Here is a 26,498-nt window from a genome sequence, read left to right as displayed (position 1 = left end):
CATCCTCAAGATCAAATAAGTTTCTCCATTATTAAAGTTATATAAAGTTAATTTATACATGCCTTTCTGTTTAATATTTCATGAAAAGATTTAAGTAGAAAAATAAATGCCTAAAGTATATATTAGGAGACACTTATTTACATTAAGATGATATAAAAGAAGCATTCTATTTATTGAATAGAAGACATTTTTATGTTCATAAGCAATAATCTTTTATTCTTAAATAAAAATAAACAATTAATTTGCTTTTCAAACATCAAATGAAACAGATTGAAATGATGTAATATGCGAGGAACTAGAATCGTGAACTTAAAAATGCCAAAAGTACAACTCCCTATAATAAGATAAATAATGCCTCATCGTTAAACTCCTTCGAAGAACGAAGGAGAAAAGAAGACAACGAGACGATCGATCAGCTTATTCAAATTTTTGGACAAATCAGGTTTACGTCATTTTGTCATGCTAAGTTCTTCTGATCTTGAGCATGTGCAAGTTCGAATGCCATGGCACTTTCCTAAAAGTCGACGTTTTCATCTCGTCAGGAGATGGAATATTCCTGTCGGTCTCAACTATCGATCCCTCCTTCATCAATCTCAATCCAGTAATATCGGTGTCGCAACTAAACATTCTACGGTGTCGTCTCACATCTTGATTAACGGTGTTCCAATTTCTTGTACCTGGATCACTGACTACACGTCGGTGCTTCCTGTGATGATGATGATGACGACGGTGAGGGTGATGATGATGATGACGATGACGTTGCATTACTCTGGATGATGGTATAAGGTGTTCCAAGTTCTGCGGATCCATAACAGGTGTCGCGATGCGGAATAAAGAATTTGGATCGAAGTAGAGCCTATTGTCGACGAAAGGAACGAAACTCACCGAATTCGTCATCCACGAATTCGGGCAGAATAATTTCTTTGGGGTTCTCTGGATCGTGGAGGACCATTCGTTATCCTGCCGCAGATTGATAGTCACCTTTCTGCGGCAATAAGAGCGGTGCGATCTCGACTGCAATCTACGAAAGAAATGATTGTTATTCTTCCTCTTTACTAAAATGTTCAGAAAAAGAAAGGCTTTTTATGAATATTTGTCAATAGAAAAAGAATACAAAACAAAATAAAACTTCGATGTATAAGTCTTATATTTAATGTTTCATATGATATTAAGAACAAACCTAGAGGAACATGGGTGTAACGTTCTGTATCGTCAGTTGAGCGGATGTTCTCCCCTTGGCATTCTATAACATTTATTCCATGCTTCCAACAGCAGTACACAACTATGAAATCGGTAAAATATTAACAAAGGCAGACCGATCCTGGATAAAACGCCCCAGGCAAGTACACCGAAAAATCTTAGTTGCAACTCTTGCGAGATCCAATTTTGTGTGATCACAGTGTCGAAAGCCCATAAAACGGAATTACTGAACAGCAGAAAAGTGATCACCTGTCTGGCTGGTTTCGCTATTATTTGAAAACGAGTTATACAAGATCTCTTCGATGCTTCGGCAATTAATGTACTTTGAGCGAAACATTGGATTAATTGTAAAATCGATGCTGTGAGTAACATGATATGTCTTCCACGCGTTTCGTCGCTTTCGTCTTCCAGAATTGTCAAGGAACAAGCACAAACTACAATTGTGAAAATAGAGTATAATTGAACTCCAAAAAGAGCCACGTTTGATAGCAAAGTATCTAAAGTAGCTGGCGCTCTGGTCACAACAGACATCTGACGAACTTGTACGAGTCCACTAGCCGTCATTAAAGTGCTCAAAGTCAAGATGCTAGTTAAGGTACCACAGGTTAACCAGGACAAAGTTGAAGAGGGAAAATGTTCGTCTTCTCTTACGACCAGGAATATTAATATGACTACTATGCCAGCGACCATGCACAATATGCCGAGGAATAAACCTTTACTAGATCCATCGCACCCAACTTTGGTGTGACTTGTTATATCTTTACTGCCGTGAAACTTTTGCTTGTGTAACAACCGATTGCGACCAACGTTCTGACCCATTACAAAAGTCACTGCAGCGGCAATTAAACTGAAAACAAATTAAAAAAGGTATAAAATTTTTAATCAAATAACATCGTCCAACAAATTTTAACCTTTTCCTTAATCTGTAATATCCAATAGGTGATTCGCGTAGAGCTTACTTTCCTGAATACGAATCTTTAATTGAGATTGCTCCATCACCCACAGTTTTCGAAAAATGTGAGTTTTAAATCTTCTAATGTTTTTGCTTCCCATGTAATATTTCATTTTAGCCAAAAATATAGAGTAAATAAAGATATTTTTACATATCTACACGTATCATAGAAATTTATCCTTTACAGGACAAATGTAGTTATAGTTTATAAAAAATGTATAAATTATGAAATTTATTATTAATAACAAATTGTTCATCAGGTAAATATATAATAAAAGTGAAAAAATTAATAAATTATTGGCAATTATTTGAGCTTACAACGTACTTGTGCCAAAATGTTCCTATAATTCGCAAAAAGTTTATACATTTTCAAACGTATTGTTAATAACAAATTGATACTGTTATTAACAAATAGTTCACGATGTAAAATAATAATACCAGTAAAAAAATTAATAAATTGTTGGCTATTACAGTGGAAAAATAGTAATTAATGGAATTGGTAAAGTTCGGAAATTTCCGCCATTCTTCGGCCGATCGGAGGCTATATAAGGAGCGACGCTCCACTGTTTAATTCATTTGTCGGTTCGATTTCTGAAGTGTAACGTCTACATTTTTTGTGCGCGAATGGAAGGGGGGGAGTCCGAAGTGAGGTTGAGGTTGACCACCCCACCCCATTAAACAATTTATTAATAATATTTGTTTTCTTTTCAGGTATTAATTTCTTTTTTTTTGTTTTCAGCCATTAATTATTTTTTCTTTTTTCAGGTTTTAATCTTTTTTTTTCAGATTTTATTTCTTCGTTCTTATTTATTTTTATTTGAGAATTCGAATATTTCGCATAATATCTCTAATATTGGATTGAAAATTATAATTATTCAGAAATATGAATAATTATAATTATGTACATTGATAAACTCTCATTGGATATTCTCACCTAACTTATAAGGCAACAATAAGACAACTCCTAACGTTCTTACTTTTTACGTATTACTTCATTTTAGCCAATAATTGTACGCTTTTAGAAAAACTCACAATTTTTTAAAACTGAGAATGTTGGAGCAATTTCGATTACGGATTCATGTTCAAGAAAGTAAACTCCACAAGAATTACCCGATGAATATTATAGACTAAAATTCATGTCGAACAGTGTATCAAATTAATTAAATTAGTTGAATTGATAAAAAGAAAGGATCGAAATATATTGGAAAAATATTTCTTCTTTGTAATGTGTTAATAGATAATACTTAACGATTTAAAATGTACCTAAATTGCACAATGAACGGATAGAGAAATGGCATGCTTGACGTCCATAACTGCCCAAGAGTGTTGGTATTTAAGCATTCTTGTAAAGCAATTACTTGTGAGATTTGCTCATTCGAAATAGGTTGATATGGTTGAAAAACGTGCTTCTCTACTGAAGAATGATCTGAAAAATCACACAAATTTTGAATACAAATCGAAAAATCAAAAAGACATTGTTACATTAAAATAATTGAAATAATTTATGTGTATACATATACATGTGCCATTTATTTATAATGTGATATAATTTTAATATGCATATTTATAATAGTTATTTATATATTGAAATAACTTGCATATACGTAAAATGAAACATACCTAATAAATCTCGAGAATGTCTTATCAAAGACTCTGGAAATCCTCTAAGATTTAGTGGAGAAACAGAATTGTGCAGACCTCGTTGCGCTAAGTGAACAAAATATGTCCATTCTTGAGCAGAATCCCAAATCACTAATCGAACCCAAACAGCAATATTTGTGGCAGTTAAATGAATGAATCCGAATCTTGCTGCCAAACCAAATCTCTCCACAAGAACCTATATTTATAAAAGACAATTTCATAAATGTATTAATCATCCTTTCACTAAACATTTTTGCAATGTAACAGTAAAAATTTAAAAATACAGATTATTATCTATAGATAATTAACACGCTTTGTACCTGCAAATCACTGGATAATCACTGATGATTAATGATGACTTTAAAAGTTACTTTAAAAATTATATTTTCAAATATGATTAAGAAGAGAGTCATCAATTTTTAAAAAGAAAGTGAAACTATGAAAAGTTTAATGTAATCATTATTTTTTCATAATTTCACTTTCTAGATCAATTCTTAGATTAGAAAGGAATAATTATTTACCCGATTATTTGTCGGAAATGTAATATGTGCATTTCATAAGTTCACTATTCTACATCTCCTTTCACTTTTAAAAAGAATCGCTTGTATGCAGTTATTCTGATAAATTTTTCCTACATTTATAAGTACTATATTATGTATTAGGACGTTAAAAAATGTTATATAAGCCAAAGAGACAATAAATTAATTATTATTCACCTATATTATACTATATTTATCCAATATTCATTTCTTCAGTTAAAAGTGACTCCAATTATATGTCAATTGTATATATTAATTTAAATCATCTTTAATCATATATTAATATATCTGCATTTTTACTTTGAAAAGAACAAACAACATAAAAATTAAATAAATCAAAGCAGTGAAATACATAATCCAAGAATTAAAAGTGGCATCAAACTTAATGTTTCCCTTTCAACGACCTGGAGCTAATTGATTCTGTATAAAGTTCAATTATGCGTCTAGTCACCTGCGAGTTCACGAAGAGAAAGTGCATCTGAAGAAATGTGAATAGCCCATGAAGCACTGGATGTACGAAGACGACATCACTCAAACATTCTGCACCTTGCATCATAGAGTGCATTGCCATTTCTAAACCGTTGAAGACCAGGGTCGCCAAGCCGAAGACTGTGAGAATACGTTCATTTATTCCTTTTTGTTCTTTATTATATAGGGTTAATGAAAAGCAAAGTAGGTGAAGGAACTTACGGAGTGCTCCAACCCGAATGTAAAAACTTGTTGGTGCCGTTCTAGATCGCGAGATGTGAGCGCGTTTCAAAGATCCAAACCTGGTTAAGGATGTTCCACCGAGTTCCGCGTCGTCGACCCCGGTTGCACCGGTACCGAGGCTTCCACAACTGTCTACCAATACCCAAATATAGATACTGATGATCACCGCTATACTTCCCACATATAGATACATCAGAAATATGCCCTGAAAATAGAGAAAAATGAGTAATAAAGATAACAAAAATAAAATGATAAAGTAATTGAAATTAAATTTGTTAGAAAATTTGTTAGAGAATACGTAAAGTAATGTGAGAATAAGATGATAAGACTGCCAAAATTTAAATAGAGAAAGACGTCAATTTTTAGCATAGCACAAATGAATGAAAAAGTCTGAGAAAAGAAATATATGTGGATAAGTTAGCAGACCTTCATATATGTATATAAAGAGACTCAAATTTTTGTCTCTTTTTAATAGAATAGTTGATTAATATGAAGTCATCGAAGATAACGAAGATATAATCAGAAAATTTTAAAAATAGATCTTATTAATGAACTTAGAGTTAAAATTTTCTACTAAGTATAAGAAGTGTAATATGAGTGATTATTTCAAAAATTGCATGGTAAAACGTTAATTTGATTTTAATTAAAAAGAAATGATATTAACCTTGAAATCTAATTAAATCTTTCATCCTGCAATAAGCTTTAAAGAAGTAGCCCATCAATTATATTATAAAGATCACATTATATGTTTAAAAGTACTAATATTTCACGTTATATATCATGTTACTTTCTATACCATATTAATTGTCACCGATTTCAATGTTCTACTCATAAACATTATTATACTTAATCGTCACCGTCAATACTTCTTTGAATAAAAGCCTTAATAACCGTACTGAAATATAGCATGAAAATACCTTGAAATTAATTTGCAAACCAACCATAGTCTTTAAAAAAACGTTGAAGTAAATACAACTTGCGCTACATAGCACAGAGTTTCAATGGTAAACCCAATTCTTTGAGTTACGGTAACTCCTAACAACACGTTTTGATTCAAACCGATTTAAAACTTGGTAGAAAAATTTTTATTTCACTCTTCGAAACAATATTGAAGTTTACCTAGTTGTATCTAATGTTCAAAGATTATACGTTGACCTAATATGGGGTCATAGAAAATTACTTGTGATTACCTAGAGGACGTGGGACTACGTGAGACTATTCCTTGAGGTCATAGAATTACGATGTATACGTGGTACATTGCCATCGAACACCCTAAGGTTGTACTGCAAGATTATAGAAATACCCAAGAATCAAAAGACCATGTTGTAGGATCACCATACACTATTGTATAGCTTGGACTACTATACAAGTACAGGATTTTGTTACAAATCATCACAAGATCATGGAATCATATGTGGTACATCAAAAGCTGTATAAAATTGAACTATCCTTGAATCGAAGGATCATGTTACCGATTATCCTAATCTCTCTTTAGATTATCAAGCTGTGATATATCAGACTAAAGTATCATCATTCTAGAACTGTGGATCCGACTGAAATGACCCAACGTTGTCCTAGTCTCTATCTATCAGTATCAAGATCTTACCCAATGTAAGACTTCAGAGAGATCCTACTATTTCTGAGTGGTTTGGGTTAGGTAAACCACCATCCTTTAATGCAGAATTCAACCTTGATATCTATATTTTTACTTTCTAAATAAATATCAGTTCACATATATGGGATAATAAAGCTATTGAGACATGTAAGCCAACATTGAAGAATTAATAAATAAGTAATTCGTGCCTGTACAAACTCATCGTTGTCTCAATGTTCTAAAAACTATAAATGTCTCTCTTCAAGGTACATTAAAAAGATGTGATCATACTAGGAGTAATAGTTGGACAAAATCATTATATAGCCAGCATCGTAGTACCGTTATCTAGACTTGAAATACGAAAAAATCCCAAACGGAACGATCGTGAAACGCACAGAGTAAAGAAGAAAATTCACCGAGTTTTATATCTATGTAAGGAACGAACGTGTCCGTGCAAATTAAAGAGCACGGTGAACGCTACAGGTTCTGTATGGTCGAACAGTAATGATTAACCGAATGCTGTACCTATTTCTTCTCGGATGTTGGATGAAATATTACCGAACGTGGCTATTCCTTTCAAACATTCTCCTCGCGGTGTGTCTCGTGCTGTACATTTGTGCTTTATGGCACGAATGCCTTCTGGCATCTATTCCATTTTGTCACTAAATATTAAATTTCCAATTTTTGAAAATACCAATTATCTGATCAAGCAATAGTGAATTTACACAAATCAATATGAGTCAATTGATTACCCATGATAATTTGATTAGACATTGTTACTCTGTACGATGACGTATTTTCCTAGATAAGATAATAATGAATTTTGAATTTAGTCGTAGAAATAGAGTAACGATTACAATAAATAGAATACTAGAATGCGTCTCTATTTACCTGTAAACTGAGCAAAGGCACAGGTGTATCCATGACCTCGGCTAAACATAGAGCGATCATCAGCACTACGACAAGTTGACCATAAACGTTCGAAAGGACGACCCATAGTTGAGAACTGTAACAATCATCATAAAATCCGACCATCGACCTCAGGATATTCACCTTTTCATTTTTACCGTCAACATAAACTGCATTTACTGTGAGTTTAATACAGCCAGTACTTACGATGCATTATACTAATTGTAAGTTACGATTTTGACCTGTCTCGTATAACATGTGAAAAGTGCCGTAATTATCGAAATTACAACCTTACATGGTGAAACCGGAAACTACTTTCAGTTATTCTATTATGCATCATTCATGAATTATTGTGTATGTCGATGTGTTAAGTTCTACAAACGATCGTAATGTCTTACAAGGGTTCAGAATGATCCAATAAATCGCTTGAAGAGCGTGTCCTAGAAAGGATCCTGGAGACCAGAGACCTAGATGGAGCGGATCGTGATGCTTCTGCAGTCGTTGCCTCGGCCTCTGGATTCCTTTCACCCCTGCTGGGGGCCCCCCCAGGTGCACCCTCCACGGTGCCACCCGTTGTGCTTCCTGTCTCGTTCAGACTGTCCTTATCGTGTTGTTCATTGCTGGCTGAAATAGTCGAAAGCGTAAATAAAATGATTTTAAATGTAAATAAGAAATAATCAGTTGGCAAACTTTTTTTAAATACCCTTTTTAGCCATTTAGACTTTTAATATTGATTAAAAGTTTCGATTGTAGACCTTAATATGTCTTTAATGTAAGTAGTAAAATTACTTAGATTAATTTAATACCAAAATAACTTTTGTTGCTATTTTATTACATATTCTATACTAATATAATATTGAAATAGTTGAAACAATTTTGTATTAATGTAATTTATTTTATTTTATTAATTGCAGTAGAATCATGTTTTTTATATTTTAATTTTCAATCCTTGTTTTACATTGTTTTGAAGTTAGCTCTAGAAAGTCGTATTCAATATTATACTTCTGTATTTTAATATTTTACAAATTGCATATTTAATGATATCCTTTTTTAACTGGAAGCTCATAAATTATAGTTTTAAGAATACTGACATAATACACAAAAGTGCTAAATGTTAATATAAAGAGAATAACGTATAAAAATGAAGATCGTAACATATTCACGTGAGAAAGTATAAGAGAAACTGGAAGGAGTGTGCTAACCACGAAACTCGAGGAGCATGAAAGGTACATCAGATAAGGCATTGTCAGATTACTACATAGATCCGAAAAGTTGCTTATCTTATATCTTCTTAAAGTAATAGAAACAGACTGGAACACAACCCTTTCACTTTCCTCGTTGTACAACTTACCAACTAAAAAATTGGTGATTAATCAATCAAAATACGAATACAGATATTTACATAAATTAAAGTCATTTAAAATTTAATATAATACAGTCAGATTTTCATGGTCAATTAAGAAATTGATAATGAAATTAATAAAAAGTTTTGCTTGAATCGTTTAGTTTCGAAACCTAAGGTTATCGTTATATCAATAAATACTTTGAAATCCAACTTACAAAATAACATTGAAGACGACACACACGTCTCGATGAATTAATATAAACAACCAGCCTTGCAAACCATTCAAAAAGTAAAAATAATAGTAACACAGTTATCAATTCATGGATATTAAAACAAACAGTAAAGCTTGCACAAACATTTGATGCTGAAACGAAACAACCATTAGAATGTCATTCAATAAACCTGAACGCAGCTAAATAAACGTGCACCCAGTCGATAAACAAAATTAATTTCTTAGAAAATGAATGCTTTTATTCTGCAATTCTTGCATTGATTTTTCATATAAAAAAATTACTCTATTCCTTATTTCAAAATAAATTAATCCGTAAATTTACTGTGAAGAAAACAGAACTTATCTTTAATTTAACCTTAAAACTTACATATTACGTTTTATGAACAGCAAGTTTCTTGTTACGATAAAACAGATTCTGGAGCCGGTTGCCCAAATTCCACTTGGAGACCTGCTAATTGTATCCACTCTCCTTAGCCTTTTGGGTCAGTGGAATAATACGAGTAACTTTCGCTAGAGGAATTCGTACATCCAACTGTTCCTTTGGTAATTTCGACTCGAATGATTTAAAGAGGTTCTAAACGCGACGAAACGAATCTGAGAGTTGGAAAAGTCGATTATTTTAGAATTGAATTAATCGATCAAGAAGATACATCTAAAGCATAGATGTATCGAGATTTGGAAATACGATTAGAACGAGCCAAAGGTATAATGAAATCTGCAATAACAACTGAGATTAAAAACGGACTATTTCACGGTTAAAGTACGCAGCTGATTATGAAGAGTCGATAAGGTAGCGAAGTTAATTTCTTCGAAAGCCACCTCATAAATTTGCTAATTGATATAATCGCAGTTCAAATAATTTGTTTTCCACGTTTTGTAATTTTGCTCTTTTATCAATGATTACTGTATAAAATCTTCGCAAGATTAGTTAAATCATTGATAATTAACGGACCTACACCACCATGTAATTTATTCCAGGGAAAATTAAACGTCGCTCTCTAGATAAATGCCATTTTGATCCAGCCGGTAATAAGTTCGAATAGTTTTTCACTGAACTATTCTCGACTGAATTCAAAAGTACCCTAATATAGAAAATTGAAAAGTTCACTTTATTGATATTTATATTTTTCTGTATTTTAAGACGGTGAAAATATATTCTAAAAATGCGGTCGATTTATCCAATTAAATCACAGATGTTCAAAAATCGTCTTTATAACAGGATCCTGTGAAATCCAGCTGAAATTTAAATATTTAACGGAACGACACATAAAAATCAGAATCAAGATTAGTCATTGACTTTCCATTTATTTACCAACTGACTCCATGAACACGAGAAAGCGTCGGTTCATTACCAACGGTAGAATGCTAATTTCGTCTGCATTTCCATTGCCCTAACGTTCAAAGCGATAAACGAGATAGATCACCTAAATCTTTATTATTCCTCGATAGGTATGGAAACCGGTAAAATGAAAAATGATCATCGATGGTTGTAACAGTCGTTCGTAATGGTCCATAATAAATGAACATGCAGAATTGTCGGCTGTTTCAGACTATTGGATAACAAGTTGGGTATATTCCGTTACTTCAAGATACGAAATACTATTATTCTTTGTGTTTGTAGGCGGTCTCAATGCAAAATCAATAGTGTTATTAAGAAATCGCAAGAGAAATGACTCTATGATTATGCAACGTCTAGTGTATGCGAACGTTGAGGTTAGGGGTCAATATTCAACATTTATTTTACGGAAAAAGTTCAGCATTATTGAAGCTGAGATGCACTGTACGAGCATATGATTAATAAAAATGACATAATGATAAAAAGGTCAAGAAACGGTACGAAAAGGAAGAAAATCCATAAGATTACTGTAGGGTTAGATGTCGATAAAAATACTAGTACCATAAGTGTATCGAGGTTACTATTCGATTAAGATCAAAAGATATCTATAGCTTTATCAAAGACAACTGTTATCGCTAATTTATGAGAAAATGATACACATGATATACTTGAATTATAGTCGAATAATATACAGGTATGTATGGTCGAAGGAGGTTATAAGCGTGTCCGCGTAAAATATGTTAAGGTATTCCAGAAGCTTATCTTTTAATCAACGTGCATGCATTCGTACAAATTAACAAATGCACAGAATACCTAGCATAATCTATTACGCTTCCCTGATGATATATGACATCTCATAACGTGAGAGTGCAATTTGAGCAATGGATTAGAGAGGTGTTCGACAATAATAAAAAAAAAATTAAAGCTCTGTTCTGTTTAAGCAAAAATAGTTTACAAATTATTGTTTAAGTGTGTTTTCAAATTATATATTTTAATAATTTATATTATGGATAGAGATGCGTAGTAATAATTTATTCAAATATTTATGATTCACCTTTGATACTTCATATGCAAATTCGAAATTTCTAATCTTTTTAATATGTCAAAATCTCAATAAAATGTATAAATTATTATACTGAAGCCGAAAATTATACACTTAAATAACGAAATTCTATGAGAACTATGTATTATAAAATATGATTGATACAATCTACTGTATAATTTGCGGGAAAAAGTTATACGGAATGTCTATGCAAATTAAATTTTGTTTGTCAGACATAATTTTTTCTAGAATATAATAATATATCAAAAAATAAACATATCTATGTTGGAAACTGTCTTTTTAAAACAAATTAAACAGAAAAAAAAAGCTATTCAACTGAAGTAAATATGTTCTATTAGATAATAATACTGTACAAAAGTTAAATAAAAGTATAAAAGGTGAATAATCTATGATATTTTTTCAAGTTCAATACAAAATTACCAATACCAGAAAATTTATAGAAATTAAATTCTTAAATTTTTATGGCTTATTGCGTATAATTAAGAATTTAAATAATATTAATGCAATAATATAAAATATTATGCTTTTTTAGTGTTCACATATCTACATCGTTTTATGACATGAAACGTGAAATTTTGTGAAATTTCATCTGCATAAAAGATTGAGTTGATACTCCATGAATTCGAAACCGTACGGTTCATCAGGCACAGTCTGCCATTATGTCGTCGGAGAGTTGCAAAAGAAGGTAGAAGCTCGTCTGTCAGCTGGCAGAAGGATTCGAGAAATTGATTTTCTTTTTAATGCGAGGTAACAAAAACCTATACTTCAAGTTTTATTTATCTATCATAAATCATGCAATCAACAGTTCTTAGTATCATTTCTAAGACCTTTTTATTCACAGGAGATGTCTAGTGATGCATTTAGATTATTTTTATTTGAATACTGGATATAAGAAAAACACTTTAAGTAAAATGACAAATAACACGATGAGATGATCGTAAATAAGCACTACTAAAAATACACAAATGAAAATGCATTTAAACACAACAAAGATATTGGATTATCTAATTGTTATTGATCACTGCGTTCAATACTTGGAGTTTTTAACTAAATACCACAAAATAAGTTCCTATAAATAATTCACTTATTGCTTATTATTTGAACACTTAAAAATCACGAAAACAATAAAAATGACAAAAATCTTAAAAACATAGCATACTATATTGATTAATAATTATGTATTAGCTATTTGACATTTATTACTATAAATTACCACATTTGGAAATTCAAAAAAAATCAAGATAGGAATCCCGTTACTTACACCAATGGTATGTAATATTAACGTAAAAAAATTTACCTTGGAGCTTATGTCAAAAGAAAACAATCGTTTTCACAGGTACACTCGAATTACCGTCCATGGTAAACGTTGAAGAGAGTTTCTGCAGCGAAGGTGCACCATGCACCGCGATTTGCAACGGAACGACAAGGTAGAAGTGCTCCAGACACTATCACGAAACGGAATGGATGGTAACCCAGAAGCATGCAGCAAGGAACATATCGACTGGTCTGGGATACGACACGGTGGTGGTGGCCAAGATGATGATGAGGACGAACATGATTATGTCTATGATGATAATGAAGATGACCGCGACGATGATGATGCCGTTTCTCGTAGCCTCGTTTTCAACATGCCGACAGAAGTGCACGATCAACGCGTGCCGCTTAGCTTATGTTACTTTTATATTTTCGCATTACTGATGGTGGAAACCGTAGGATATTTGAAATTTTCCGTGGAATTGGAGAACGACCTAGATACGCTTTGACACAATCCTAATCGAACAATCATATTATTTCCTTGCCTTGGTGAGAAAGATTTTTCTATTATTTTTATATCATAGAGTTTCTTTTGCGGGTAGTAATTCTAATATTATTATTCAGGATACGAAAAAGGATTGTCCTCGATGCAGTGCTTTCATGGAGTACTGCAGTATTTACGAAGAAAAATATATTTCACAATGCCTGCTTAACAACTTGGAAAAATTGTGAAGTCTGAATTAAAAATGAGAGTAATCTTAAAAATAAAGTAAGAAGGTATACTACAATTAACCTTAATCTATAATTCTAAAAATATTATTTTCGGTATACAAATTGATTAGATATAGATAAGATTTATAGGTATTATTAAATTTATAAGCATTTCCTTTTAACACTCTACTCATAAAACGTGCGATTAAAACATCACGTATCAAGGTCCTCTATAATTTTACAGAGATGCCGTCCAGCGCGCATGTTACCAGCAAATCGACTGGATCAAAGCTCTTTTGATACAATCATAATCAAAATATACATGAAAGAAGTGGATTAAAGTTCATATTGCAGAACAGTGAACATTTTTATATGCCAACACGCAAACTATCCGAAGAATCAAAAGCAACATTTAAATTAATATGTTCACGAGTGGGCAATCCTGTTATAATCTGATTAATCATTCACCTTCTGCAGTGGTGGCCCACGCAAAGCGATAACTTATTATACCATAATGCACAGCTCATGTGAACGCTGAGAAAGGATGGAAGAAAAGAATTCGCTGCAACCACCTGTTGTATGAATTACCGGCACCATCCGTGACTAGCATCCATGTACCTCTATTCTGATTTTTCAACTTGGCCAGTACTTTCCTGATAGATCTCGTTAAAAGTGTATGGTAGATCAGGAAATTGATGAGATGAAATTTTTGTTGCGTGCAACTTTAATAATAGTGTAGTTTATAAAAGATGAATGACGTTGATCATGAGTAAAAGATTAATTTGACTAGCTTGGGGTTAATATGTTAAGCTGTGCAAGAATATATGTAATGGATCGTTAATGGATCTTTAGAAAGTTATACAAGATGATGTTTGGATAAACCTGTAAAGATCAAAGGATAATATTTGTAGTAAAATATCTGATCTTTAATATATAAATATTCTTTGGCCTTGATGAAGCTCTTGCTGAAGCAATTATACTCTTTAATGAAAGCTGAATGAACATGTACTGATTAGTAGAACAGAAAAATGAATATTTTGGCAAAAATTTAAATGCTGGTATAAAAGTTACAATTAATCGATCAAAAGAATATTCAATTTATAAAAAATAACAGTCATGCTAAATTAGTAGTATTTCAATCTTCTTCTATAATTATAATTATGAAATATAGTAAAGAATATATTCGATTAATGATCGTTCTACTTCTACTGACTATCATGGGTCACCAGTACCTTTTAGAGGATTAAACGTGTTAATCAAAGAAAATATCAAGCACACTGACTGATGGAATAATACGAAATAAAAATAAAAATAAAAAATTCAGAAATAAAATGTTACATTGTACTTGGTCGTATGAAAAAGAGATCCATTACAACAGGATGAAGTCAAGTGTAAAGGAAAAGAGTTCTTTACAAAAATGAATATTAGACTACTTCAACAAATGAGGAGATTAACTTTCCATCAATTTAAAACACACTTTTACTAGACGGCAATGAATTATTCATCTAAAGTACCTTCATGAAAAATAAAGAACATATTTTTTGAATCTTACACTTGGTTAATTGGAAGTTTAAACCAAAGTACTTAAAATATCTCTTTTTTCGATTTATATTACTCAAAAATAACTGTACGTCAACTTTAAATAACAACAAATTTATATAAAAATATGTGTAACTACTAAACTACTTTTCATACATGAGAAATTTGATTCTTTATTAACAAGAAACATTGATATGTCAATAATCACTGTTATAAAGTGTAATAATTGTCATGATCTTCTATACAAGTCTCCCACATTAATTTATGATACGAAATCTGGTTAAAATCTGGATAAAATCGAACTATTTCTGGTATGTCTCCGATAGCGGCAGAATACCATGGAAAAGAATTTTCTATCGCCTCTACCGGCTTCATAAAATACCTTTCAACCTCCTTAAATGTTTATATCTTACAAGAGGAGTGCAAGTCCGTCGGGTTACCAATTTAATTGAAACTTTGCAGATTTGTAGATATCGTCATGCAGATTAAGAAAATAAATTATTATAGCCGCCACTACTCAATAGTTTTTAAGATATTTACGATTAAAGTTTAATTACTTACTTAATTATGTATTTATTTCCGTCACTTTTTATATAGATCTGTAGCCTAACGGCAACATCCGTGAATTCCTATGCTGGAGAACCGGGGTTCGATACCACTCGTCGTCTGACTTCAAGGATAGTTTTTTTTTAAATTTATTTTTAATTTTGTATTAATTTTTCGCCTCTGGAAATATTATAAATAAACAATTGTAACTAAAATTTCTTAATAAAAAAATTTATTTTTTACGCTTTCTTATGTTAGTATATATTCATTATAAAATAATAAGAATACTATACAAGAAAAACAGTTTTCTATAGCAATCTTATTTACTATAGAAAGAAAACGAAAATATAAATAATCATTAGATACAGGAAATACAAAACCTATCGCTCATGTAAGTATTGATTATTAAATTAAATATTGTATAAAAATATTGCCTATAATTCCAACTTTGCTATACAGCTATAAATGTTCGTCATTTAATTACAGAAACATCAAAATTTATTAACTTTCTACTGTCGAATTGATTTGTAGTATCTAGTTCGAATACAAATTTTACCGCCTGCGATCAGCGCCATCTATGATTTTGGACCAAATGCTCGGAAAAGTGATAGGAACATAGAATAGGCAAAGAGGTCGTCAAAGAGCTCGTCACGTGATAGACAAGGACAGAGAAGGGATAGAAAAGAATACAATGGTTCCGGCAGTAAAGAATTATTAATTACTCAATTTATGGAATTAATTTATGAACTTTTATAATTTCATTGCAAATCTGGAACTTCAGGCTACATTCTTATATAATATTCGTAAAGAATTTAACTCTAAGTTGTTAGTTATTAATTTTTGTTTTATGGCGTCTATGATTTCGTAACGGTGGCCATCACGATCTTTCGTGAAAATATTTAATACTCATCGAAACTAGAATCAAAATGTGAACAAAAGTGATATGAGAAGATTCGCAAGAATATTGTTTTTATAATGAGTGCATAAAGTTCCATAAATTAATTGCGTAGAGGATAGTAATTAATGAAAAACCAATGGCGTCTTCGATAATCTTCGACAATAATTCAAACATTTCGTAGAATAATTATTAATAATTAATTAATTAGGAACAAATTTATATCGAAAAATATATTGAAAAGTTCTTAAAAGATCTGCCTTTATGATGGAATTATAAAAGTTCATAAATTATTCACAGATATTGAGTAATTAATGAATTTTCCACTGCCGACTTGATTTATTAAAATATATACGGAGGACATAACCAGAGTTAGTAAACTGACACCAGAGCCATCTATGATTTTAGACTCGAAGCTCAAGTTCCGCAACGAGAACATTGATGGCTCTGGTGTCAGTTTACTAACTCTGGTTATGTGATCCGAATATATTTCAATAAATCAAATCGGCAGAGGAAAATTCACTAATTACTCAAAATCTGTGATTAATTTATGAACTTTTAGAATTGCATCATAAAGCTAGATCCTTCAAGAACTTTCCAATATATTTTTCGATATAAATTTGTTCCTAATTAATTAATTATTAATAATTATTCTACGAAATGTTTGAATTATTGTCGAAGATTGTCGAAGACGCCATTGGTTTTTCATTAATTACTATCCTCTACGCAATTAATTTATGGAACTTTATGCACTCATTATAAAAACAATATTCTTGCGAATCTTCTCATATCACTTTTGTTCACATTTTGATTCTAGTTTCGATGAGTATTAAATATTTTCACGAAAGATCGTGATGGCCACCGTTACGAAATCATGGACGCCGTCAAACAATTATTAATAACTAACTAATTAGCGCAAAATTCTTTACGAAAGTTATATAAGAATGTTGCTTAAAGTTTCAGCTTTGCAATGAAATTATAAAAGTTCATAAATTAATTCCAGAAATTGAGTAATTAATAATTCTTTACTGCCGGAACCATTCTATTCTTTTCTATTCCTTCTCTGTCCTTGTCTATCACGTGACGAGCTCTTTGACGACCTCTTTGCCTATTCTATGTTCCTATCACTTTTCCGAGCATTTGGTCCAAAATCATAGATGGCGCTGATCGCAGGCGGTAAAATTTGTATTCGAACTAGATACTACAAATCAATTCGACAGTAGAAAGTTAATAAATTTTGATGTTTCTGTAATTAAATGACGAACATTTATAGCTGTATAGCAAAGTTGGAATTATAGGCAATATTTTTATACAATATTTAATTTAATAATCAATACTTACATGAGCGATAGGTTTTGTATTTCCTGTATCTAATGATTATTTATATTTTCGTTTTCTTTCTATAGTAAATAAGATTGCTATAGAAAACTGTTTTTCTTGTATAGTATTCTTATTATTTTATAATGAATATATACTAACATAAGAAAGCGTAAAAAATAAATTTTTTTATTAAGAAATTTTAGTTACAATTGTTTATTTATAATATTTCCAGAGGCGAAAAATTAATACAAAATTAAAAATAAATTTAAAAAAAAACTATCCTTGAAGTCAGACGACGAGTGGTATCGAACCCCGGTTCTCCAGCATAGGAATTCACGGATGTTGCCGTTAGGCTACAGATCTATATAAAAAGTGACGGAAATAAATACATAATTAAGGAAGTAATCAAACTTTAATCGTAAATATCTCAAAAATTATTGAATAGTTACGGCTATAATAATTTATTTTCTTGAACTGCATGACGAAGTCTATAAATCTGCAAAGTTTCAACTAAATCGGTGACCCGAAGGACTTGCACTCTCCTTGTTAGCGGACTACGTGTTCCTTGAAAGGATGTCAGTGATAACACCCCTGCATAATTTTTTTTCTCTTTTTATACTTCACCCATGCGTGACTAATCGGCTCATTTTACGGTGCATGGCACTGAACGGCTCCGTGATCACTGGAAAAATGATGACCAGCGTCTAACTTTAATTAAGATGTTGCTTGTAACAAAAAAAAAGAAGCAAAAAGTGAAAACAGGAAAACGAAGACACAATGGTACAGGATGCACAATTGAAACAAATATAAAAACTTGGTAAATAAGCGAAAAATAAGATAGCCCCGATATCGACGAAAGAATGAGTTTCAAGTCTGTGACGTATGAAATCGTATCCGAAATTCATTTTCAGCGCTTAACCGGTTTTGCCGGGACACGAAAGCGATCTTTCTCCGTCTTCATTTGCAGGATAAAAATTCATGAAAGTTTGAATGAAGAAAATGACGTACTCAAATCGGCTGCCATTCGTTTGCAGCTCCTCACAATGTCACCAATCTGCTTTCACACGATTGGCGCTCATCGTGTGTACGCATGTCGATTTGTGGTTGGTCAGGGAACGAGCATTTTAATGCGATTTCGAAGCGAAAAATTACGCTGCTCCATGAGAAAGGGTATTTTCCATGGATACCTTTCACCTCGTTTTTTTCCCCGCTTTCACGATATCCGCAACTTCCGTGCGTGTGTTGAAACTTGGAACGCATTCGGTTCGTCGTGGCCTGCGGTTTATTTGAAAGAAATGTTATTGGTTCTTGAGATATTTCTGTATGTTAAAATCATTGAGTTTGAAACATTCTTTAGAAATCCATGGAAATATATTTTACGCGGGAATTTAACTTCAATTTTGATAAAAAATGCTTAAATATTTTTTCTATCGATTTAAGTATTATAAATATCACTGTACTGTATTACATTGATATCACTGTACTGTCATGTATAATAAAGTAACAAACTGTACTTATATTTGTAAGAAATGCTTAAATTCATTACTGAATGAAAGATTAAATTTCTATATTAGATTTTACATTAGATTGCGATTTCGTACTGATGGTGCCATGCGGTTGGCAATTTTATGTTATTTTTAATGATGCAGTATGAACAAGCGCACGATCCCGCTATCACGTGCACTTGTACATTGTAACATTAAAAATATCAACTTGTCGAATGATATAGCACGTTTGAACTTATTGTAAGTATGTTTAACTGAAATAATTGAAATATAAACATAAATCTAAATAGATAAAAAATATTTTAATATTAAAATATGAAATTTCTACAGCAACTTAATGGATTTGAAACATACAAGGTGGATCAGTAAATTCTCCTTTAGGTTTACGTCTTTATTATTACTCGTAGCGAAAAATGTTTGACACGGATTTGAATGATTTCGAGGGGACCACATTTTAGTGGTATCAGTTTTCTTATGTGTGTACGTGTAGATGACATCTGAAGGTCATCGATATTTTTCAAAATAGGTTCATATATTTTTTATTACATCAGTCGATGCATCTTGACATTCTTTACAAAAAGAATTAACGGTATTAACCTTTTTGTAAACCTACCCTGTGTGTATGGCAGAGATGAAATAACATGCAACTAGCAGAATCATGTATTGCATGACACTACAACGATGCTACAGGAGACTCGAAAAAAGTTTTATACGGTATTCATAGTGTGCAGAGTGTTGAGTATCAAGCGTTTAATCACGTTTTAAAGGACAATTAACGGTTAGAAAATACACGTTACTCGCTTTATGTAATATAAGCGATTGATTTTTTCCATTTCTTTAATAGCTATCAATAAACTTATCTGCGAAAACTTATCTCTGTTCATCGCGAAAACCATACGGCATTTATAACACCTTGAGAACGGTATGCAACGTTATACTAGGCGATACGTTAGCGAAGTTAGAACGATCTTGCGATATTCTCGAACGGTAAAAGGCGTTCCTTCGTCATATTCAATAACTTTAAGTAACCAATTTAATGGGTATTGTAAAGTAAAATTCTTTTCTTGCAGAGTATAATTTAAATAGGCATTTGCAGAAGATTGAGAAAGACATTACTTCGGTAAAACAGGAGATACATAATGAATATCTTAAAATCATATTTCTTCGCTTTTTCTTTGCTTATTTAGGACGAGATAAATTAATTATAATCTTCGCTTGCCATTTACTAAAAGAATGAATTTACTATCATAAATGTCAACATATCTTTTTCTCGATTCAAATCTTTAAACGAAAATGTACCTCTTTTCACAGTTTCGAAATCTATTAAAGTAACTACTATGTTTTCTCCAAAAAAGAAAAAAATCAACTGTATGAATAATAAGTAAGTTACCCATGTATGAACAATGAGTACCGTGATTTATATTCCAAAGTCTCGTAAACAGCTGAGTTTAATAGTCATAAAGAATCTCCTAAAGAATTTCACACGCAATATAGAAATTATACATTGAATAACTCATGAATATTCGGTTTCACTGATAAACTAAACAATGCAATTTTCAAACCCCTAATTTCATAAAAGAGGAACATTACCGGTGCTATAGTAGAAATTCACCTTTATCGATCACCTACCTAACACAGATCAAATTCATGTATACAAGCATCGTTAATACATCGTTATCCTCTAGATAAAAAGTCAAAAATAAAATATCACGCGTATTTTATCTTACCAAACTCGGTTTAAAAATTGTGGAATTTATATATAATTCTAGCGATTCAAAAAATTTATATAACTTCGATAAAAAAGAACGTTGATCTAGAAGTTTATTGGTATTCGATATTCACGTATATCCACGTGAAATATTACGTAAAGCAGTGCAGGCATTAAGTTTCGTGCAGCAATTTCGATTAAACGGAGTATCGATAACACAAAAAACTCAAGTCAAGAATTTATTTCCATTCTTTCCCATGAACGTTTCTAAAGTGATGACACTTTTATCCATAAGAAGCTTCTTTACAAACTCTCACGTGCAAATGCAATTATTCTGTTCTAACACTCGAAAGGAGTAGGTGACCATTATCCACGAGCAAAAGTGGATAACTGTACTAAAGAAGCCGGTTGCAAAAGTTACCAGGATAAAGGAGCAACTTCCACTGATGCATCGCCTAATCATAGTAACACAGCAATGTATAACAAGCGACAAAGCTGTCAGAGGATCAATGATAGTGGCGCCATATGTTGGACAAATCGGAATAACTTTCGTGATTAATGATTTTACCGATAGCGTCATCGAAACGAAGTGAAACGAGAAAGTAAAGGGTCATCAGAGATAAAACGTATCTCAGGATCGCACGTGTTGTCAAGGTTCCATACAAAAGCCGATGGAGGTCTCTCCACTTTCTTTTCTATAAAACGAAACGCGCACTGGTCATTCAGTTTTACGTCATTAACGGTAAACGACACAGACGCGTTTGTGTATTACTTAAGATTGCCCGCGATTTTCGATCTAGATCACTGAATGAAAATTTTTAAATATAAACTCCTTTCGCGAATACCTTTCACGCGTTTCAGATGAACTGAAATATGTTTTCTAAAATCATTCCTTCGACGCGCGTAAATATCATATTTCTTTAAGTACAAATGAAAGAAAGTCGATACGATATCGCGTGACTGGCAGAGTATTCTGGAAGAAAAAGTTATTCGATAATTTAATATCATTATATCAAAAGCTTATAAATTGACTCATTCTCTCGTTGAAACGGCACCTGTTACCCTATCTCGAGAAATTATCATTCAATGAAGAAAGTCTGACTGAGAGAAAAGTCGAATAATTTCGATAATATCCTATCATGAGTAAAAAGATACAGAAATTTTTTACCACGTATAATTCTGCTTAAGTCTAACATTAAATGAAAATCTATAAAAGACACTCGTCTTGGAATGAAACGAAATAAATTTTTTTTGTAGGAAAGACAGTGTTACGTTGAGATCTACACTGAAGTCTTCAAAACTTGAGACAGCACTGGATGCAGAAGGAAAACAGATGAGATCCAAAAGGAAAGTTACAAAAAGGTATTGAAAAGACAGGTAAGTATCCACTGTATTAGTAAAAATTCGTGAAATTGCAGAACCAAAGATCTATGGTACTGATTGCGCACACAACGATGATGGGGTGGGAAGCATGGCACAAGAGGCACAAAAACAGCGAAAGTTGCAGCAACCATCTATTCATTACCGCAAACAGCGATAAAAAGTAATGGAACTGTAAGATTCATGAGAGCTGTCCGACGTATACTCGAATCCTCGTCATGGTGAAAACTCGATGACTGGTATTCCGAGGGGGAACATTGAAACGCGACATCATTCGAGTTCAATCCTTAACCAACGGCAGGAAAATATCTCGCCGCATAACTGGCAAGTTGAGGTTAATAGGTTCCCTAGCAGGCTAATTTGAAAAGTTCCTGTAGCGGTTGAAAAGCTGGCTATGCAAGCGTGAGTCATCACTGACGTGCCATAGCGCAGGTGGATTATACGTGATAATTATACGTCAGTTAAAACATAAAGTGTTCCACAGTACCGTATCCTATAGCAGTGAGAATGGTTGATTGATCAAAATGGAAACTTCGCCATGGGTCACATTTCGCTCAATTAGAACAATTTTCAAAGATCGGTTTGTTTAAGGGTGAATGGACAAAAAAAATTGATTAAAACGATTCAAGAAAAGCCATTACTTAATTCCTTGTTCGTTTATATTTTATCAAATTTAAATTCACAGGAATCAAGAAACGAAAACAAGAATGAGAAAAAAGATCGATTATGGACGAAATGGAGCGATATGTATCAACTGAAAAGAGATTAAAGGAGAGTATATCATTTATTAATGATAAATCGTTTATGCTTATCCTCGTATTCGTATTAACGAATATATTTTAGAGTACAGAGAAACTACAAAGAAATCAATGCGAGCATTAAATGCTGTCCACACCTGCATCCAATCGGACACCTGCCAACTAGTTGCAATACCGTTAACTAGTGATACGAATTAGATACCAGTGTTGAAAAGTCCGAAGACAAGAATATTGACTAATGGAGACATCACTAATAAAAAACACCTCGCACGTATCGAGAGGAGGAGTGTACACGCGCAATTCACGTCGTATCTACCGCTAGCTGTTTCTTTTGGCTGCCGACACGATACCGTACGACGACTAACGAACGGCTTGCATACAAATTCATCGCATCTTAACAAATGAAACCATGCCGCGAGCAAAGTGTTATACCGTTGTACTCGAGCAACCTTCGTGTCGGATGATCTCACCGCAGTTGCATCTTTCACTCAACAGATCGCCGACGAGATCCGGCGATTTCCCTCTGCAGAAAGTACCGCTGAACAAACGGCGCTATTAACAGAACAAGATGATGGATTTCTCACCCCTTTTCTCCTTTATCGAAGACGTGGAAACCGTTGAGGCTTCCTCGGGTACGTCCACAGCTCTTTCCTCATTACCAGAAACGATTCCACCGATATTTCCCTTAAATTCGTCCTCCTTCGACTTCGATGTCTCATCGTTTTTACTGTACTCAATCGTAGTTTGATCATCAACTTTCTTCCACTCGGATAGCTCTTTGTTGTTCGCTTCCATAGCGAATCCTTCGAGACCAGGAATATTCCGAATGTCAGGCACCAGAGTCTCCTCGTCGTCTTCTCTTATCCGCCATTTAGCTCTTTGATGGTGTTCGGTGGCCCCGTTGTTCTCGCGCGAGACGATTTCACTAACCGAATCGACCACTTCCTCGACCAGCTCCTCCTCCTGGAGCATGTACTCTCTTCTTTCATTCGGGTTTTGATAAACTCGGTAAGGTCCTACCAGACCAACGATCCCTCGGGGTACCGCTACGGTCCTCTTCCAATCCGCTTGCAACTGATCAAATTCCCCCAAGCGGTTCGTGTACATTTCTCCAAGACTGAAGAGATGTCGTGGTTCCGGTAGCTGTCTCGATGCGACCTGTAACCACCGGCGAAGCTCCTCTTGACGCGAACAAATCTCTATCTGTGCTTGCCTTTCTTCCAATGATTGTTCTTTGATCGGTTGAAGCTTCCTCTCGAGAAAACTCGTTTCGGGTAACTGAAGCTTTTTAGGCTTTTTTACCACGCTATAGAGTGGATCTTCATCTTCTACTTCGAGTATAGTCGAGTCTTGAGACGTTAATTTGCTTCCCGTCGGCAGCCAAATATAAGGAAGCTCTCTCTGCTCGATTCGAGCTACTTCTACGTCGTTTTTCCTTGTCTTTTCACTTTTCACAGCGCTTATCACTACCACGTTGCTTTTTAAACTAGTTGATAAGTTATTACCGATCACCTCCTCGTTGCTATCCAAAATACTGTAAATCGGCTCTCTAGTAGCAGCTTGAATCCACTTCGGTCTGTTCTTTGGTTTAACAGCGGACCTAAGCTGTTCCGAATCAGCTGTTGATGTATTTCGTTCCGCGTTTGCAACGGGAATGTCAGTCAGTTCAGCCACCATGGTCAGGTGTTTCGATTACGATATAGGTGATCAGGTTCGCCGGATGTCACGCTCAGATCGTGACAGACATATTCGAAGACTCGTCGACGATAAAAGATCAATAAAGATCGAAATATTTTTAGGTGTGACACGAACGTGTCAGTATTCAGAATATACCCGCAAATGTGAAACGTGAATTTATTAATTCACGAAATAATTCTGCCTCGAGTCTCTAGTGATCAATCTGCGAATAATTATGATTTCCGTGTAACAGAAGTACTATCTTTGGAATTTTTGGTAACTTTGGTTGCACTGTTCCACTGAAACTTGAATCACGAATTAAGGAGTTTCGTAATCATAAATCATATATATTTCCTTGGAGTGCAAATCTAAATCACGATTCTTTGGCAATCTCTTACAGCTCCAATGCGATTACGCGTTGAACTCGATGGAATCAAGACACCCAAGACATGGTAACTAGTAGGCACTTTTAGATTTTTGTTCCATCTCCGATCATTTCGGAACTTCTACTTTGACGAGTGCACCCGATCGACCACAAAAGGTAAATGTCGTTTCTTGGCTTTAGTTTTACCAGAAACAATGTCTCGTCGTCGTGGAGGTGGCTGGAGGTCGATCGTATGGATCTGGCTCTCGTTCGTGACCAGGATGACGAAAAAGGTTTCACATCCTTCGTAAAAGCAATAGCTTTTACCTTTTCCATCATCTGGGTTAGGTGATTTTCCACAAAACGTGTTACGTTGTCGCAATATCTGGTTAATTGAGCAGCTCATGGTTACGCGCCATTATCTGAAGAGAATCGTTCCTTACATCCGTCAGGTAAGCCGTTGCTCTAATGAAATGTTCACAAAAATGAGCAGCACCGATGTTCCGCGGTACCCATTCATTCGTTAAGTACAATAAGAGAGAAGAGCAATGGAAATTTGAGGTAATACGATGGCACGAGTTGTAACATTTAATGTTAATACAGACAAATGCGTGAGATAAAACCTATATTTTTACTTCACAGGAGACCCGAAGCTTAATTATTTGTATTTGACGAAAGATTTCAAAGTGAAACAAATACCTTATAGTGAACCGAAAATAATTACAGTATAACGAAATTCTATGCTAATACGGTAAAATTAAATTTATTCTATAATACTGTTTCATAATTCCTTCTTAAAATATAAATCCATTTTTAGATTAACTTTAGAAAACATATAATATAATTTCAAGTAGTATCGATATACTGTACAACCATAACTTATTTTACACTTCTTTCCAATCACCCTGTATATTTCTACAAATCAATCTCCTCGTTATTTCTTTCTTCGTACGTATTCCACTTTCGTGTACCTGCAATCATACACCATTAGCTTATCTAACGGATTGTTATGGGTATAAGTCGTATATTGTAATTACAATCAAGTCGAACAATTAGTTACGGTTACCACATTTCTGACATTCGACATTTTTGCAGTTGCAGTTTCGACCTATGCAAATGTCTCTTCGGTGTAAAGAACCAACTGTTGTCTTCAGAAAATTGCGGATCGCAAAGACCGTTAATCCTGGATGCCGATTATCATAAAGTGGAAACATGGATTTTTCGCGTGAGAACCATACGTTTAGAACAACCGTGGCTGAAACTCCAAGACCCTTCATTCATGAACAAAGCTGCTTGAGAGAGAGGGGGAGAAAGAGAAA

At 33.3% G+C, this 26,498-nt stretch overlaps 2 protein-coding genes across 2 annotated transcripts; both read right to left on the bottom strand.

The window, feature by feature from the left end:
* Positions 1-367: 367 nt before the first annotated feature.
* Positions 368-913, bottom strand: LOC108548624 (uncharacterized). Its single transcript, XM_017901659.1, has one exon. The coding sequence runs from the start codon at positions 895-897 to the stop codon at positions 463-465; it is 435 nt and encodes a 144-aa protein (XP_017757148.1). The 5' UTR covers positions 898-913; the 3' UTR covers positions 368-462.
* Positions 914-985: 72 nt separating this feature from the next.
* LOC108548587 (uncharacterized) lies at positions 986-24,815 on the bottom strand. Its single transcript, XM_017901611.1, has 9 exons — positions 23,723-24,815; positions 7,945-8,170; positions 7,529-7,643; positions 5,023-5,248; positions 4,784-4,941; positions 3,773-3,989; positions 3,416-3,578; positions 1,181-2,047; positions 986-1,021 (listed from the first exon to the last, which is right to left on the bottom strand). The coding sequence occupies exons 1-8, from the start codon at positions 24,813-24,815 to the stop codon at positions 1,213-1,215; spliced, it is 3,033 nt and encodes a 1,010-aa protein (XP_017757100.1). The 3' UTR covers positions 986-1,021; positions 1,181-1,212.
* Between the last annotated feature and the right edge of the window lie 1,683 nt (positions 24,816-26,498).

This window comes from Eufriesea mexicana, unplaced genomic scaffold, assembly GCF_001483705.2.
Source record: "Eufriesea mexicana isolate 0111107269 unplaced genomic scaffold, ASM148370v2 scaffold474474821, whole genome shotgun sequence".
Classification (NCBI taxonomy): domain Eukaryota; kingdom Metazoa; phylum Arthropoda; class Insecta; order Hymenoptera; family Apidae; genus Eufriesea; species Eufriesea mexicana.
The sequence above is the reverse complement of the archived record's forward strand: the minus strand, read 5'-3'. Positions and strand labels throughout refer to the sequence as shown.